This window comes from Gracilinanus agilis, chromosome 1 (assembly GCF_016433145.1).
Source record: "Gracilinanus agilis isolate LMUSP501 chromosome 1, AgileGrace, whole genome shotgun sequence".
NCBI lineage: Eukaryota > Metazoa > Chordata > Mammalia > Didelphimorphia > Didelphidae > Gracilinanus > Gracilinanus agilis.
In genome coordinates, this window is record NC_058130.1 from 470,899,402 (window position 1) to 470,919,202 (window position 19,801).

The 19,801-nt window shown below is 36.8% G+C and overlaps 1 protein-coding gene across 1 annotated transcript in view; it reads right to left on the bottom strand.

Annotated features, from left to right (window-relative positions):
* Positions 1-8,240: 8,240 nt before the first annotated feature.
* The window catches only part of DROSHA (drosha ribonuclease III), a 97,261-nt gene continuing 85,700 nt past the window's right edge, over positions 8,241-19,801 (bottom strand). Inside the window, exons 30-33 of the mRNA XM_044665628.1 lie at positions 16,175-16,267; positions 15,353-15,399; positions 11,264-11,382; positions 8,241-10,768 (exon numbers count right to left, since the gene is read on the bottom strand). Coding sequence (XP_044521563.1) covers positions 10,721-10,768; positions 11,264-11,382; positions 15,353-15,399; positions 16,175-16,267 — 307 coding nt within the window. The 3' untranslated portion in view covers positions 8,241-10,720. The remainder of the gene's footprint in view (positions 10,769-11,263; positions 11,383-15,352; positions 15,400-16,174; positions 16,268-19,801) is intronic.

A 19,801-nucleotide genomic window follows, 5' to 3' on the forward strand; every position in this document is an offset into this window, starting at 1 on the left:
ATATATGCACTCAAGGATATAAATTTCCCCCTGAGTACTGCCTTGGCCGCATCCCACAGAGTTTGGTAGGATGTCTCATCATTGTCATTTTCTTCAATAAAATTATTGATTGTTTCTATGATTCCTTCTTTGACAAATTGGTTTTGGAGAATCATATTATTTAATTTCCAATTAGTTTTTGATTTTCCTGTTAGGTGCCCTTACTAATTATTATTTTTATTGCATTATGATCTGAGAAGGTTACATTTATTATTTCTGCTCTTTTGCATTTGTTTGCAATGATTCTATGCCCTATAACATGGTCAATCTTTGTGAATGTGCCATGTGCAGCTGAGAAGAAGGTGTATTCCTTTTTGTCCCTATTTATTTTTCTCCACATATCAATTAGATCTAATTTTTCTAGGACTTCATTCACCTCTCTTACCTCTTTCTTATTTGTTTTTCGGTTTGATTTATCTAGATCTGACAGAGGAATATTTAGATCTCCCACTAGTATGGTTTTACTATCTATTTCCTTCTTGAGCTCTGCCAGTTTCTCCTTTATGAATTTGGGTGCTATGCCACTTGGTGCATACATATTGAGCAGTGTTATTTCCTCATTGTTTATACTGCCTTTAATCAGGATGTAATGACCTTCCCTGTCTTTTTTAATCATATCTATTTTGACTTTGGCTTTGTCAGAAATCATAATAGCCACTCCTGCCTTCTTTTTCTCATTTGACGCCCAAAAGATTTTGCTCAAACCCTGAACTTTAAACTTGTGTATGTCCACCCGCCTCATATGTGTTTCTTGTAGACAGCATATGGTGGGATTTTGGTTTCTAATCCACTCTGCTATTTGCTTCTGTTTTATGATCGAGTTCATCCCATTCACATTCAGAGTTATAATCATCAGTTGTGCATTTGCTGACATTTTCGAATCCTCCCCTCTTCCTACCCTCTTTTTCCTTATACTTTTTCCTTTTAAATCAGTGGTTTGCTATTGAGCCGCTATCCCTTATCCCCTCCCTTGATTAACTTCCCTTTGTACCCCCTTCTTTATTTCCCCCCCCTTTTTGTTTTTAAAGGCCTTATGAATTCCCTCCCTCTTCTCCCCTCCCTTTTTTTGACCTCCCCACTCCCCTGCTCCCTTTGGTTTATCCCTTCTAACTTTCTCAGAAGGGTTAGATAAGAGTTTTATGTCCCAATGGATAGTATAGCTACTCTTCCCTCTCCGGGTTGATTACACTAAGAGTAAGGTTTGATTATTACCTCTTAATGCTCTCTTCCTCTCCTTCTTATAATAGTATTTGTCCCCTCGCCCTCCCATGCCTTCTTTGTGTGTAATAGAATATCCTATTTTCTTATTCACTCAAGTTTCTCTTGGTGTCCCCTGCTATTCACCCCCTCTTTCCCATCCCCCATGTCATCTTAGTGTTCCACCCTCACCCTGTGAATTATTCTTCTGATTACTATAATAGTGAATACTATAATTGTGAATAGAGTTCACTACAGAGAATTATACATAACATTTCTCTACATAGGAATACAGATAATTAGATCTCACTGAGGCCCTTAAAAAGGCAAATTTAAAAATTATAAGTTTTCTTTCTTTCCCCTCTGTATCTTATTTACCTTTTCATGTTTCTCTCGATTTTTGTGGTTGGATATCAAACTTTCCATTTATCCCTGGTCTTTTCTGTGCAAATACCTGGAATTCTTCAATTTTGTTGAATGCCCATACTTTCCCCTGGAAATATATAGTCAATTTTGATGGGTAGTTGATCCGTGGTTGCAGGCCCAGCTCTCTTGCCTTTCTGAATATCGTATTCCAAGCTTTGTGATCTTTTAGCATGGAGGCTGCCAGATCCTGTGTGATCCTGATTGGTGCTCCTTGATATTTGAATTGTTTCTTTCTGGCTTCTTGTAAGATTTTTTCTTTTGCTTGGAAACTCTTGAATTTGGCAATTATATTTCTGGGTGTTTTCTTTTCTTGATCGAATGTTGCAGGTGTTCTATGAATCCTTTCAATGTCTATATTGCCCTCTTATTGTAGGACTTCAGGGCAATTTTGCTGAATTATTTCTGTTAGTATGGAGTCCAGGTTTCTATTAATTTCTGGTTTTTCTGGAAGACCAATTATTCTCAAATTGTCTCTTCTAGACCGGTTTTCTTGGTCTGTCACTCTCTCATTGAGATATTTCATGTTTCCTTCTATTTTTTCAGTCTTTTGACTTTGTTTTATTTGTTCTTGTTGTCTTGAGAGATCGTTAGCTTCTACTTGCTCAATTCTAGCCTTTAGGGATTGATTTTCGGCTATAATCTTTCGGTTTTCGGCTAGGATCTTTTGATTTTCGGCTGTAATCTTCTGGTTTTCGGCTGTAATCTTCTGGTTTTCGGCTATAATCTTCTGGTTTTCGGCTATAATCTTCTGGTATTTCTTTTCAATCTGGTCATTTCTGGTGTTCAATTTGCTTATCAGTTCATTTGGTTTCTGAGCCTCACTTTCCAATTGCAAGATTCTACCTTTTAAATAGTTATTTTCTTGCCAGATCTCTTCCATTTTCCCCAAAATCTCAGTTTTGAACTCTTCCATAGCTTGTGAGGAGTTTTCCTTATTTGAGGAGGGTCCGGATGCTTGTTTGCTCTCCTCCTCTGTTTGCTCGGTTGTCTTGATTTTCTCTATGTAAAAGTTGTCGAGTGTTAAAGACTACTTTTTCTTGTTGTTAATCTTTCTCTTCTGAACTTCCTGAGACTGGGTAGCCATTGTTAGTCCAGCAGCTTCTCAGGTTTATCCTCGCGCTCAGGGTCTGTCCGTGGTCAAGCCCCCTGGCGGACCCCCTTGCTTGATGGTCTGCCGGAGGTTTCTTTACAAGTCTCCGGGCGCTGCTTTCACAGTCGTATACCTGTCTGCACTGGTTCCCCACTCAGGGTTTCAGAGCTTTAGCTTGTGGCTGTGTCTGACTTCACCCACGCCTCCGCCCGTGCCTGCGCTGAGCCTGTACTCTGCGCCCTGCGTCCACGCTCAAATTTTGTGTGCGTTCGTTAGCTTTTTGGGGTCCTAAATCTTGCTGCTCTCAGGAACAGGCCCCGGAGCTGCCAATGACTCGATGGGTGCCCCAAACTTGCTCTATTTCTTTTTAGCTGGCTTCGGCGCTATAGGTGTTGTGTGTGGAGGGGGTGTGGGTAGGGTGGTTGCTCAGCCCGCGATTTAGTGAGAGCTGTTTCACCCCTTTATAGCATGGAAATGCCTCGATTCCACGTACCTTCCACGCTGTGCACTGTTGTGGGGTTCCTCCATTCGTCTGGACTTGTTTTTATGTCCCCTTGAGGATTTTTGTGTGTTTCAGTCAGGAGAGGTTAAGAGCTGCTTCTTACTCTGCCGCCATCTTAACCCAGAACCCCCAATTAAGTACTTTCTTGGTGAAATTCAACAAGAAGGATTAGGCACTTTGATATTTAGGGTGCTACATTACACTGGGCAGAAATATTCAGGAAGTTCTAGGCTAGCTATGATTTTTAGAGTCAAAGACCATATTTTCCCTAACTCTGCTTTTCCTTAAGTAGTCCCACTGATTTGCTAGCTACAAGGTATGGCTATTTTGTCTCTCTTCAAACAGAATCAGCTCTCAAGTTATCATCTCATATCAAAAACAAAGTTCCCTGAGCTTATGATATTTCACTGTGCCCTAATCATGTGACCTTGATCTAATGGAGTTGCTCCAGAGGGAACATGGTCAATAAATGTTAAATTAGCAATAGGCAATAAACAACACATATAAAATATCTGTTGTGCACCTGTGCCTCTTAACAATCTCTCCCAGACTCTGGCAATTCCCAAGTAGTACAAAGGCAGTTCCAAACCAAAGAATTCTTTGAAATGCACAGGCCAGTTTATTTCATGGTCCCAGCTGCTCTTACTAGTGGGCAAAGGGGTGCAGAAAACACAAAACAGCTCACAACTGAGGTTCAGACTCGACAGGGGGCCTCATTTTTCCTCAGTTGCACAAGGCACCAACCTGGGATTCATTGGGTTTGGGAGAAGCCAGAAGCTCCCAGAGCCAGTTCTCTTTATAACCCAAGCTGTACTTTGGAGGACTCCAAGCCCTTATCACCACAACCACTTTATCTTCATGGGGATACATGGGTGTGTGTGTATGTATGTATGTATGTATATGTATAGAGAGACTCCATCTGTCTTCTGGATTAGGAGACGCTAAAAAGCAATGAGTGCAACATCCCTACGTTTGATTTTCCCTTAGACTACAAGTTCCTTGAAAATAGTTGTATCTATTTCATATGAACGATGCCTGGCACTGCCTCACACACAGTAATTACAGGTGTTTAATCAATGCCTGCTGAATTGCCACACTGTAGGCTCTCCACTTGAAATAGAGACCACTGCACATTCACTGATGTGCATGAAAGACCAGAGGCATGACAGGGTCAAGGAAAATGTCCATTTTTTAAGTTTTGCAAAGTGGAGGACTATACTAAATGATGACATGACTTAAAAGAACTGACCATAACTTAGGTAAGAGTTAGACTTGGGGGCTGGATTGGAATAAAAGGATGGACTTAAAAAAGTCCATGGATTTTGCTGGCTATATCTAAAGCAGAAAACTATGAATTAAATAGCCTCCTGGGAGGAGGGGGGGCATAAGAAGCCACATTACCTCTATAGACCAAGAAGCAACAGTAGACACTTAGCCAAGAGCAGCACATTAGCAGTCCCAGTTTTTCATAGACAGCAGCACTTGCAATCATGTTATAAGGCATCAATGGCTTTATGGCTCTGGAGGTGAACTGTTCCAACCATGTGTTCCCTGGTCAGGCAGGTTCTCTTAAGTATTTCCATCTCCATTGGTAATCTATATGGAAGACTGTATTCTTATGTCTATGGAGGAACTTTTTTGTCACATGGTAATGGTGTTGCTATTATTTTGGGTGGCTGTGGAACCATCAGATGCTTCAAAAATCCCCGTTTTCCAAAGGCCCATGTAGAAGTACTTATCTACCTTATCCATATAATTGACCAGACTCCCTTCCTTCATCCCTCATCTGAAGGCAATGTAAAGCCTTGCATAAGGCAAAGAAAGGGAGAATACCTACCCTTTGAAAGTCCTTGTTTATATTTAATCACCAAAGCAGAAAATAAGACTATTTGCAGGAGTAACAAAAAAGACAAAAAATCCACTTACCCTAAATTTGCCAGGGTATATTTGCTCAAATTTTCTCTCCACATTCCTGAGGGTTTTATGATGTTACTGATAAGGATGATGTTTACTACATTATTTAGATGATCCTCAAAAAGTACTTGCTGAACGACTAATAATGTTTTTATACACAGTTTCAAAATAATGCTACTTCAGTGAAGGGTATGGTCAGCTTGCAATTTTTACATTATATGGGCCTCTTAAGGACCACTACAGTCTATTTTCCCAACTCTTCACTAAGAGTCCTTATGCCCAGCCATAGCTCAGGAAATTTATAGCACACACACACACATCCATATTTAAATTTTAAATTTGTCAGGTTATCCCTAGGCTCTAGACAGGTTTATTAGCTACAAAATCTCTTTTCTATGTGTAATGTTTTCTAGAACACACTGTGAAACATATGATGCTACTTTGTGGAATTGTAAAGGAAAATGACAAGTTGTGACCTATAAAGCATACAAAGCAGTCCAGTTAGGGTCTTTAGAAAATGGCCTGGAGCTTTAAGATCAACCTTTAAAACCTTTACTGACTACTGGCTCTTTTAGGACCAGCAGAAGCAATACAAAGATAAAAAGACTCCAATGGCCACTTCAAAAATATACTAATCAATGAGATGTTTTCAAACTTTACTCCAGACTGACATCTTAGAAATGTTCAATGTTCTGAGAGGAGTGAGGCCTGTCTTGAAGTTGTGTAGTTATTAAGTTGATGGACTGAAGGATTAGATCCTACAATAATTCTTGTTAAAAGGACAGGTAAACAACACACTTTCTTAAAAGCTGCATTGTGTTTAGTTACATATTTTTTCAGTTTTGTGTGTCCACTTGTGGTCTCTGACATGATGGTGTCAAACTCAAACAGAAACGGATCACTATTGAATGCATACTGACTTAGAAAATCAGCAATACATTATCTATGGCACATTTTAATCTGATTCAGACTCATCCACTTAGGAGAAATTCTGTATGCCCCAACTGCTGCTTTCAAAGCACACTGTATTCCTGGTCTGTTTTGTTTAGGCTGTTGAAAGGAGATGTAAGAATCTCATTATTTTCTGTTATCACTAATTGTGACCATAGGCCAGTCATCTTTGCACTTGTTTTCTGTTAATTGAAGGTGATATTTATATTATTTAACTTACATGGGGACACTAATTGAGTTAATGCACATAAAGTACTCTGTAATAGATAAAGTTTTCTATTAAGGTAACTGTTGTTATGGAATCTTCACTAGATTATATATCAGATAGAGATTTTCTGGGACAAGGATACAAAGGCCCACTATTTAATATTGGATCACTTCTGAACAACAACTTAAAAAAGCAAATTCTAAAGAAGTGTTATAACTCTGTGGGCAAAAGCATTGAGAAAATCTATTTTGTTAAAACAATGAATTTTGGTTCTTAAAACCTCAATCCTCTACAATTATACCTCCCTTCATATTTGCATATATATATACATACATACACACACACACACACACACACACACACATAGAATATGTTGGACTTAAGACTTGGATATATATATATATATATATATATATATATATATATATACATATATATATTCTACACCCTTCCATCTTACAATCAATACTGTGTATTGGTTCCAAGGCAAAAGAACAATAAGGGCTAGGCAATGGTGGTTAAGTGAATTGTCCAGGGTCACAAAGCTAAGAAGTATCTGAGGCCACATTTGAACCTAAGACCTCTCATCTCTAGGTCTGGCTTTCAGTCCACTGAGCATATCTGGTTATATTTTGACAAAAACAAAATATTTAAGTCAAACTACACTATATATCAATCACAACTAATAGAAGATTTAACATTCTGTACCCATGTTCTAAGAGGAAGGAGAGTTCTAGTATCAGTATTTGAAACTTATATTGATGCATGGTGGAAATTTCAAGGAAATCATTTTCTATAGGAAGCTACTAGAAATAATTCTGCTAGAAATAAGTCAACTGACATATACAAACTTTTATATGTAAACTCACAACTAATCCAGATCAAAGTTGTTCAGTTATTTCAGATCCAGTTTAATCTGTTGAGAAATGAAAGGTTTTTTTAGGTGACGATGATGTCAATGAAACTTTGGAGTCATTTTCTTGTAGTAAGGATAAATTAAACCAAGTTATTCATATCCTTAAGCAATGGCACTCAAATGTAAAAAACCTGGGGTAAAGTCTCCGGCTACTAATTTTTCTTATTTTGCAAAAAGCTGACACACTGAAACAAATTTATTTAAATAGCATTTAAGTTGTGCTTTTCCTCACCTAAAGGACTTGGGGATATTTAGGTTAGGGAAAAGAAGATTTAGAGCAGGATGTGAGTTATTATTATCTGTTTTGATACTGCCCTTTGAAGTACATGAGATTGTCCAGTCTGACAACTGTAATGACTCTCCCTTACTAAAAATGTGAGTTCTTTGAGAGTAGAGACTATTTTTGTTGTCAATAATCACATATTTTTGCACATAGTAAGCACCTTATAAATGGTCCCATATTCATTAATTCAATTATGATTTGAAAGAATTTTGTAGTGCAGGATAAAGAATGTGTTGGACTAAGAATCAGGAAGACTTGGGAGTTCAAGTTCTGCCTCAGAAACTTAAAAGCCAGAAGATCCTGGGCAAGTCACAACTTCTCTCAGTCTCAATTTCTTCATATGAAAAATGGTAATAATAGATAGCATAGACCTTGGAAGATTGGTGTGAGGATCAAATGAGATTATATATTAAGGCATTATATAGATATTGGTTACTATTATTAGGAAGAAAATTAGAGTTGTTATAGGGCAGAACTAGGAAAAATCAAAAGTTGTTACTAAGAGCAAAATTTTAGGTTTGATGCAAGAGACAACTTTCTAACATCTAGTGCTACAGAAATGGTCTACCTTAAGAGGAAAAGATCTCAATCTTACTACATTGGATAACACTTGTCAAGGATGTTGTAAAGAGCATTTTTAATCAGGTTGGAGTAGATGGCCTCTGATATCACTTCCAATTCCAGCTGGCTGTATAAGAATCCTACTGACTAGGCTTTGCTTTTAAATAAATGCTTTATTGATGATTTTTTTTACACTGTCATCACTTTTCAATAATCCCTCTCCCCATTCAATTTACCCCTTCACTGTAACAAATAAGCATAGTTAAGCAAAACAAAACAACACAATGGCCATATTTGACAACACAGCTCTCATTTTGTACATAGGGTCTATAATAATGTCCCTGAAAAGAGTTATATTTCACTGGCAGTACTCTGCATTGCACTGATCAAACTTCCAGTGTCTGCTGGAGTTGTTCTTTCCTTCATATTACGATAGAGATTATGCAAAGTTTTTTTTTCCTTTTAGCATCAGTCTGTGCAATTCATTTCAAGTTTGTCTGAATTTTTTATACTTGCAATTTCTAATGGCACACTAATATTACATTACACAAATAATAACAAAATTTGTTCAGCCATTCCCCAATTTGTGGTCATCCAGATTGATTTTAGTACTTTTGCTACCACAAAAATTGCAACTAAACATATTTGTGCATTTGGGAATATTTCTTTTGTCTTTGCCCTCCTTGGGCTATATGCAATGTAGTGATTACTGGGTGAAAATTTATGCAGAATATAGTGACTTTTCTATCATGTTCCAAATTATTTTCTAGAATAGTTGGTTGGCCTAATTCATAGCCACACTGAAATTGCTTTGGAGTGCTTTTTTTCCACCAAAACCCTTAACCATTTACTATTTTCATCTTTGTCAAGTGTATGAAGTAAAACTTTAGAAATGCTTTAATCTGTATTTCTTTATCATTAGACATTTTAAGCATTCTTTCAAATGTTCACTGGTAATTTAAATTTATTCTTTTGGAAACTGCTTCTTAATATTTTTTGAGTATAGAGCTATTGGGGAATGCTTCTCAAGCTTTACATATTTGCACCAATTCTTTTCATATCTTGTATATCAGACATTTTTCAAGAATATCTGATATTAAATTTCTTTCACATTAAGATTATAATATTTAACTTTTATACTTCTCCAGATTTCAGCAGCATATAATATAGAGACAGAAGCTGAAAAAGGTTGCAAATATTACAAGAAAAATGACAACACAATTCAACATGGACCTGGGAATTATTCCTTGACACAAAATAGGGTGGTTTTATTTTCAAGACACAATGATACATAGGTACTCAGTGAAAAGCCTCTCCCACCTCACCTATATTCTGTTCCCTAGGTGTTTGGCAAGATAGTCCCAACATTCACTGTAGTCCTTACTAACATCTGCTAATATAATACAAAATTTCAATGATTTTGTCAGTCTGAGTATTCCCTCCACTGACAAATTTCAAAACTTTCTCATAACCTAGAGGATGGTCCCATAAGATGCTACAAGGCAAAAAAAGAAATATTCATTACCTGGTGGTCAACCAACTGGTGGTAAGTCTCTCTGAACTTGATCAGACTGGTCTTCTGGCAACAGATTAAGAGTCTGCTGTCAGGCTCATACCTGAAGCCTTTTCAACTTGGCAGAATCTGCCAGAGGTTGTGCTGTGATGGCATAACTATTTAAAACTTAGGACCAACTCTAGGCAATGATGAGGCATTACATTAAAATTTAAGTAGATAATAACCCAGACATATACACAATTTGTTAAGGTGGAAAAGAGCATATTTTAAGTCTGGTAGGAATATTAGATAAAACTTATGATTCTCAGATACACAATACCATAGAGGTTAGAAATAGGATAATTCCAATTTCTATAGTTGTATTCAATTTTTGGTGTGATACAAAGATTTGAATATAGATCAGTTGTCTTATCCTGGCCTTTGAGGGTGATCACCCATCTCATACTTCTCTGGGTCTGTTTCATCATCTGTATAATAAAGAAGTTGTCTAAGGTCCTTTCCAGTTCAAACATTCTATGATGAACTCTATTTAAAAATGTTATTTAAAAAAAAAAAACACAACAAAAAGCCACCTCCATCCCCACCCACATATAGAAGGCACTTTGCTATACATTTCCTCCAAAGATTTTGTAAAATGAAAAGTATAAAGATAAATATGCAGAATTAAGGGCCAGGTTTTAAAAATAATTTGTATTTTCTAATGGATTATAATTTTGCACTTTTGAAAGGAATAAATTAAGAAAAATGAGGATCTTTATTTTGGAAATAGGATCTAGGATTAATATCTTTTGTTAAGGGGAGTTTACAAATTTTTTTTCCTTTTAATAGACACTAATAAAGTTATATTAAAAACATTGTTATTTTCAAAATCCCTTTAAATCACTAACCTGGTTTTTACTCTCTTTTTTCCCTACCAACTTTTTGAAGAATATATGGTCTGTGACTCAGATGTCCATTCCAATGATACTAGAATATAAAGGTGTCTTTTTTCCCCCTTTAAGCCTATTATTAGTCTCCTTTCTACAGAAGACAAACTGCTTAGAGAAAACTGGCTTCCATGTCCATCAGATGCTTTCAAAAGTACAGATGTCTGGCATACTGTAGACAAAAATCTGGTTCAAGGACTCAATTCTTCACGTTTCACTTGTATGTATGGTGTCACCACCTGAGAAAAGAGATAGGGTTATATTCTTGGATGAGTTTATCTACTGGAGTCTATACTTAAAAGTCCAAACAAGTGAGAATATTATCATATTATTTCTTTCTCCCTCTCTCTGTGTATATAATACACACATAAATGTGCATTTGTATGTATGCATACATGCATGTATGTAGGTGTACATTATATGTGCATGTGTTATATATGCATGTAGTATGCATATATCTATATCAATATATATATATACATATATATACATACGCATACGCATACATAAGTTCATCAAAGTATTCCTCAGAATGAAGAGAAATAAAATATTTCTCAATTAAAAGAAGACAACTAAAAAATTAAAAGACCCTTATGACAACTTGACTTTGTATTTTATTTCAATGGGTAGACTTCATTTATTGCCTGCATGAAACTATGTCTCCATGGGCCACAGTCAGAATTACAAAGCAACAAAATATGCCACTGCTTCCATGCCCTCCTTTATTTCCTTACTTCGTCAGCCTCATCTGGTTCTTTCTCCTGATGCTCTCTTTCCCACCTCATTTCTTTCAACTCTTGTCTGTATTTCCGTTCAATGAACCGCTTCTGATGGGCCATCTGGGGAAAGTTATCTGACACACAAAGAGAGATATTTTACATTTAATAAAGGGCAAACACTAGTGCAGAGAATATTTCAAATTATATTTACCCTCCACTCCCCCTTTTTTTAAGGAAAGGAGAAAAAAAGCTAGTTTGCCATTTTCTCTCATTCATATAGGACTCAGAATGGAAATCCTGGATTATCTATGATTTCAAGAAGATATCAACATCTGTGATGAACTTTGAGTATAATAATCATAAAAGCAAATAGAAATGTTAAAATGGATGGGCACAATTTCAGAATTTTCCCACTCACATGCCTCAAGCTCACTCTCCTAGCAACAAGAGCTTTATAGGGAAAATTTAAGGATACACTGAACTGGGGCTGTATGCAGAGTATTGTAAAAGACAGTCTACACCAGTGGTTCCCAAACTTTTTTGGCCTACCACCACCCCCTTTCCAGAAAAAATATTACTTAGCCCCCTGGAAATTGATTTTAAAAAAATTTTAATAGCAATTAATAGGAAAGATAAATGCACCTGTGGCCATCACCCCTCCCCTAGATTGCTGCAGCACCCACCAGGGGGCGTTAGCACTCACTTTGGGAATCACTGTTCTACATTAAAATCCCTGAAAAATAAATGGCTCCCATGATCATTTGTGGAGAATTCATTTTTTAAAAGAAATCCGCAGAAAAACTACTTGGCTACTTAGTCTGGGCAAAAAAGTTCAGACTAGCCGAATAACAAAAAAATGAAAAGGTATACTAAGATGGTCATTGAGAAAATTTCTTATTTTGGAAAGAAAGAAGGAATGAAGTCCATTCCTCTATACTACAGTACAGCTCCACTTTAGTGTCCATCCTCTGCTTGAATAATTCCAAGAAGAGGGAACCAATCCCTTCCCATACCAGTTGTGGAGAACTCTAATTGTTAGAAAGTTTTGGGGAAGCTGGGTAGCTCAGTGGATTGAGAGTCAGGCCTAGAGACGGGAGGTCCTAGGTTCAAATCTGGCCTCAGACACTTCCCAGTTGTGTGACCCTGGGCAAGTCACTTGACCCCCATTGCCCACCCTTACCACTCTTCCTCTAAGGAGCCAATACGCAGAAGTTAAGGAGGGAGGGAGGGAGGGAGGGAGGGAGGGAGGGAGGAAGGAAGGGAGGAAGGAAGGAAGGAAGTTTTCCTGGAAATCAAAGCTAAGTTGGCCTTTTTTGCAAATTCCTCTCATTATTGTTCATTCTTCTTCTGAGGCAAAACACAAGTTTAATCCTTAATACATGTGATAACCTTTTAAATACTTGAAGACAGCTATCACCCTGAGGAAAAGCTGTCCTGATTCTTCTCTTTTACCAGGATAAACTTTCCTGGTTCTTTGACTGACCTTCATATCTTATAGATTCAAGGCAATTCACTATTCTGGGATGCCCTCCTCTAAACAGTACAACTTAGCAACATTCTTCTAAAATTCTGGTGCCAAGAATTGAATACAATACTCCAGAGGAAATTTGATTAGCAGTACGTAGTACAGTGGAACTTTCACCAACCTGTTCCTGAAAGCTATATATGTCAAGTATCCATCATCTTTTTTAGTTGTCCTACCATTTTGCTAAAACATATTGAGTTTATGGTCTACTCAAACCCCCAGATCTATTTAAAAAGAAAAGACTAACTATGCCTCCCCCACCTTAGACCTGTGAAGCTTTTTGTGTCCAAATATAAAACTGACATTTATTCCTACTGAATTTTGTATTATTAGATCCAGCCCAGTGTTCTAGCATATCAAGATAATTTTTAGATTCTGATGCTTTTCAGTGTGCTGGCTATTTTGTCTAGCTGTGTTGCCTGCACATGCTATTCCTACCTTCTACGTCTTTATCCAAATCATTGATTAAAAATGTTAAACAGCAAAAAGCCAAGCATAGATGATCCACTGGTGATTTACTAGAATGCTGACAATGAAACTCCTTTATGAATTCAGTTCTTCTATCTGTTGTGAATCCATTTGAATCCTCTAGACCAGTGATGGTGAACCTGTGCAAGGCATGCCAAAAGTGGCATGCAAACACCGCCCCCCCCCCCCCAGTTCCTTACTAAAAAGGCAGAGGGACTCAGGAAGAGCTCCTTCCCTCCCCCTCTTCATGGTACCTGATGACATTTTTTCACATCCTCCACCTCTCTGTCTAGCAGCCCGATGAGAGCCCACAGGGGGTAAGGTAGGCTGCTCACAGGAGGCAGAGCTGGAGGGGAGTAGGGTGCTAGGGCAACTCCCCTCCCCCTCTCTACACTCACTGAGGGCATTCCTCACTTCACCTGCCTCTCAATCTAGCAGCCCAATGGGAACACTCACTCCCTCCTGTGTGTGTGTGTGTGTGTGTGTGTGTGTGTGTGTGTGTGTGTGTGTGTGTGTGTGTGTGTGGTTGTGGTAGAAGGAGGAGGCAGTTTACTGGTTTACTGGGCATGCCTGGCACTGGGGGGCAGGGGGGAGACACACCACATAGCATGTGGTCTCTAAAAGGTTTACCATCACTGCTCTAGCACTATATATCTATCTTCTTCCCATGAATTATATAAGATGTTCTACTAAAAGGATTCACTTGTTTAGAAGTTATAAGAAATATCACTATGCCTTGGATCTTGTGGTTGGGTACTTACAGTTTCTAAAACTACTTCCTGCTTCACTTAGTCTATGTATTTACTACTAGTGAATCTGGCTTGCAATGTTATACTCTGACAGCAGATCGAATATATGAAATACTTTTAGACTAGTGATGGCAAACTTTAGAGATGGAGTGCAGGAGCCCACCTCTACCCAATGTGCCCTGCCCCTCCCTCCACAAAGTGCCAGGTGGGCCCTACTCCCTCTCCCCCCCTACACACTCACAAAGGGGAAGTCTCGAGAAAGTGCTCCTATTTGGCTGCTGAGGGTGATGTGAAAAAATGTCATCAGGCATACTGAAGAGGGGGGAGAGAGGGCAGCTCTGTCCAAATCCCTCTCTCTTTCTCTCTTTCTCCCTTCCTTCCTTCCTTCCTTCCTTCCTTCCTTCCTTCCTTCCTTCCTTCCTTCCTTCCTTCCTTCCAAACCCTTACCTTCCATCTTAGAATCAATATGGTATATTGGTTCTAAGGCAGAAGAGTGGTAAGGGCTAGGCAATGGGGGTCAAGTGACTTGCCCAGGGTCACACAACTAGAAAATATCTAAGGCCAAATTTGCCAGGACCTCCCATCTCTATCTCTGTCTTTCTAGTAATGACCTGGGGGGAGGGGAGGGGAGGTAAGGGCAGCCATGCATCCACAGAGAGCATTCTGTGTGCCACCTTTGGCACCCATGCCATAGGTTCTCCATCACTGTGCTATCTGAAGCTTAAATGTATTTTATCTATAATTTATCAATTCAATTTCAAATTCTAACATGTGTCTATTTAATTAGAAGCAGCTGAACTCTAAGTCAGGAAAAAAGTTCAAATCTGGCCTCAAGACTTAGTAGGTGTGTGACCATTGCCAAGAAAATACCAGGGACAGTGCTGGCATGCTATGGTCCAGAAATTCATGAAGAGTCAGACACAACTGAACAACAACTGATATTTCATTAAAGTGAGAGATACTTGTATATATCAACAAATCAACTCTTGTTTTTATTGTGGTACAAGGAAAATATTCCATGCTCTAGTCTCTTAAAGCCTTTTGGGAAGAGTAAATTAATTTTTGCCTTCCTCTCTTCTTACCTCAGGGCAAAACCAGAGTTGGTAGATTACCCTGATAAGTGGGATAAAACAAATGTTTGCAAGAATATATTAAAAAAAAATCCTGAATATGCTCTAAAAAAAGTATACTAACATTTACATCTCATTTAGTTTGAAGTCCATATTTATACTATGTATTTCAGTATAAACAGTTATGAAAATTATAAATTAACATTACTATCTATTCTGCTCTCTGCTTTCCTTTCTACAATAAATGAAGTATGTTATGACCTTATTAACAATAAAAATGGGGATCACCTACATTTTTCAAGTGCATCCATTGCAGCTCCCATTTCTGCTTGTTGAATGCTATTAAAAAAGAAAGAAGTTAAAGTACTCCACAAAATTTAAACAAAATTTCCCAGAAATAATGTATTCCTGTTAAAAAACAATAATGACTTTCATATTTAACTTTTGGAATTAGCCATTACTTTATAGCTATATAAGAACAAAGAGTTAAAGTTGGAAGGGATCATAAACGCCTTCAAATCCAAAAAGTCATGTCTTTTATTAAGCTCAGTTATCTATCTGCAGGTACAATATTCTCTAAAATGATTTGTCTTTAATTTGTACATTACCATTTCAACTTATCCTCTCTTCTGATTTAATGAACTATTGTAGGGGAATGAGACTATGTTTAGTCTCACCCTCACTCCCACTCTCCACCACCAAATATGTTATTTTCCTTCTCAAGTCTGTCTTTTCTAGTTTAGAGTTGAGGTTCATTGGTGTAATATTAAGCAAGGAAGTTTACTCTGCCATCACTCATGCCAAATTTATTTACTAGTTAAAATATCAAAATTAGGCATCTTAGAGGTAGAAAGGAGACTAAAGGCCATCTTCATTTATCTAATCTCCACATTTTATAACAGAGGTAAATGAGGCCTCAGAAAGGTAGCATGCTATTTGCCTGGGGTTAAAAACCTGTTAGTGTGAAAACTGGGGCTACAACTAAGGGTACCTGCCTTCTAGGCTAGTCCTCCCAGATTATACCATGTAACCCCTTAGAACTGTTAACTTCTCAAATAAATAAAAGAGTCTTTAAACTCTAAAAGCTAAAACCAAAAAAGCATTTTTCCCCTACCTTGGGCCTTTACCACAGCCTATTCTTTCCCCTTTGAAATAAACAGCCACTGTATAGGTTCTTGCATGAGATGGCCCCACTGTTTGAAGAGTCCTGAGGAAGAGAGATGTTATTTTTAGTAAACTATTTTCCTTCCAAATGGGAATTATGTAGTACTCCAAGACTCCAACTACTCAGCATCTGGGTGGAATGGGGTAAGCAGCAGTAAAAGTGCTGGTAGAGGAACGGGAATTAAAAGTAGGGATTTGTGGGGAAATAACAAAAAATTAAATAATTTTCTGAAATTGAAAAAACTTAGGTTTGGTTTTTCTCCCAAACTAGGTCTTAAGAAATATCTCTCTTAAAAGTATGAAATAAGAGAATATAGGGAATAACAAGTATACAAAATCAAAAGCCTACCTTCAAAGAATATGAACAAACAGTATTCAAAAGAAAAATTATAAACTATTAAGATGAATACAAAATGTTATTCCAAATTACTAATAATAATAGAAATGCAAATTAAGACAACTATTAGGTTTTACCTAATACCCAGATTGTCAAAAATAATAAATAAAATTCATGGTTGGAAGGACTGGGATAGAAAAAACACTGTCAGTGTAACAGTGAATTGGTCCAACCTTTATGGAATGTAATGTGGAATTATACTAAGAAAATGATGAAATGGCCATACCTTTTGACCCAGAAATCCCACTGCTAGACATATGCCACAAGAAGGTCAAAGACAGAAAGAAAATTCACATATACATCACATATTAATTCATAGCAACACTTTTTGTAGTAGCAAAGAACTGGAAACAAAGCACATGGCCATCCATCGGGGAATAGATGGATAAATTGTGGTACATGAATGTAAGAGAGTATTACCATCCAATGAATATAAAGAATATATACAAGATAATGACAGTTGAAGTAATCAGAACCAAGAAAGGTATGTGCACAATGATTAGAACAATATAAATTAGAAATAACAAAACTAAATTTGACCATGACAAAGTATTGAGAAAATATACCTCCCTCCTTACTTTGCAGAGGTGGATTATGCTGAGGAATACTGCATAGAATTTTAGATTTCAAAAATTTTATTTTATTTAAAACTTTTATTGGTTGCTTTATTAGTTAGTTTTGATATATATCCTCTTCTTCAACCATCAGTTATTTTTCAAAAGGTTTTTTATTAACAAAGATAGCTTGTTGGGTACAAGAAAGGGGAAAGATATAAGAATAAAACATCAATAAAATTTGGGAAAACAAATGAAAAATTTTAACAAATAAAGTTTTAAAGGAAACAAGTAGATTTATGAAGAAATAAGATGAATTTGGAAGCAAAATAGGAAGAAAAAATTCTAGCTCATAGGATCATAGATTTAGAGTTAGAAGAGAGGCCAACATGCTCATACACTTTGAGGAAAACGAAATCCTGAAAAACTAAATGATTTGACCAGATTGTGCAAGAAGCAAGGGTCCTATGCAGGATCTAACAAGATTTTTTGAGCTTTATCTATTAAGTGTTAAAATTATTTTAAACAATTGTGGGTATATGAACTTCAAGATTATACAAAATCAGGTCAGCTAAGTAGCACAACCAGGCATGGAGTCAGGAAGGCCTAGTTTCAAATCTAGCACCAGATGCTTTCTAGCTGTGTGATGCTGGGCAAATCATTTAACCTCGACTGTCTAGTTCTTCCCACTCTTCTGTCTTAGAAATGACACTAAAACAGAAGGTAAACAGTAAAAAATTAAGAACAAAATAGTATCAACAAAAAAGGTATTTTAGGGGGGAAGCTAGGTAGCTCAGTGGATTGAGAGTCAGGCCTAGAGACAGGAGGTCCTAGGTTCAAATCTGACCTCAGACATTTCCCAAATGTGTGACCCTGGGCAAGTCGCTTGACACCCATTGGGTTTAAAAAAAAAAAAAAAGTATTTTTTTCAGTTCATTTATTTGTAAAGTGTTAAACATCGTTTTTTTTTGTTTGTTTTTTTAACCCTTGTACTTCGGTGTATTGTCTCATAGGTGGAAGAGTGGTAAGGGTGGGCAATGGGGGTCAAGTGACTTGCCCAGGGTCACACAGCTGGGAAGTGGCTGAGAAACATCGTTTTAGCATAAGGGACTTCATTAGGAATACACTTTGAGCCTCTCTTGCATGCTTTCACTTCTTTCCCAGGTTCTTCCAACTATATGGACATATTGAAAGATCAAGAAAATGTAATTCCTGAATCATCTGATATCTTTTCAGAGAACAATATAGTGGCAATTCAACACAAAATAAAACATTATATGTTTCAGAGACATATTGCAGATTCCAAAGGCACTAGAAAATTTAAACTGAAGGGGGAAATTAAAATAGTCAATACAGAGTGATTTTGAAACTCTAGATATCAATTCATCTTGATAAAACTTAATTGCATCTTTTATTTTCAATATGGGAGGATTGTTAGTAGGGACAATAATTTTCTTTTGTTTATTCATGCTAGAGAATGAAAGCGGCAAGTTTTCCTTGGATAAAGAAAAATTGATAAGATTTTTAAAGTAGTATATATTATCACACTGTGTTTCCATTAATAGGGTCACAGATAGGAACTCAGAGACCATCCAGTTCAATTCTCTCATTTAAAGATGAGAAATTATGAGGAATATAAGACCAGGCTTTTTTAGGCAATAGTTGCAGTGCAGAGATACTAACCCAGATCCCTACACTCAAGATGCAGCTTTACCAGCCTGAAATGTATGGAATCATTATTAATAATGAGAAAATATTCTAAACTTCCCACATCATACTTTGTATAATTATTACACTTATTAGGCACAGCTTTATTCTTTATCTTCAGAAGTAATCAAACAAACAAAAAATCAAGTATCTTTCTGATATGTACCTGCAGTTGCCATTTATTGTGTATTTGGTATGCTATTTTGCTATTCCATCTCTGTACCTCAGTTTTCCTTTATGGAGTAAAGGTCAGTTAGGCAGTTCCTATAGTTCTTTGTGATATTCAAATGAAAGCGTATTCTACAAGTACCTTGGAGAACAATTTAAAACCCACAGATGAAATTCTGAAAAGAATTTCTTCAAACCACTTGGAAATTTTGTGCTATTAAAAACAAATGTGGAGTACTCTCAATATAAACACATCCTGTTTACTTATGTAAGTTAGAGTAAAATAATAAAAAAGCGTTTAAAAACTGCACACATTTTAAAGTGCTTCTGTCTTTACTCAAAAATTTTCTTGATTCTTTTCTTCTGGATTTTCTTTTAGAGCCTGTATATGAGCCATAAAAGCAAACCAGTCATCACTTTAAAAATCATACCTTATTTTAAAAAACAATAGTAGTACCATGCATTTTCATTCAAAAGCTCTGGCTTTTTTTCTCATTTCAGAAAGAAAATTCACCCCAGTGGAACAAAGATTTGTCATTCCAGAGGATATCAATAGTTGAAGAAAAATGAAAAAGTTCTAATTAACATAATGTGGATCTCAACAACTAAAGAGCTACTTTAGAGTAGATGGATGCTATTATTTGGGGATAGGACTAAGGTTAAGTAACAGACTCACAGACCCACAAATATCTTAATAGTCAAAAGAATGAACCATAAGCTCTGAAGGCAATTCTGAAAAACAGAGTTCCAA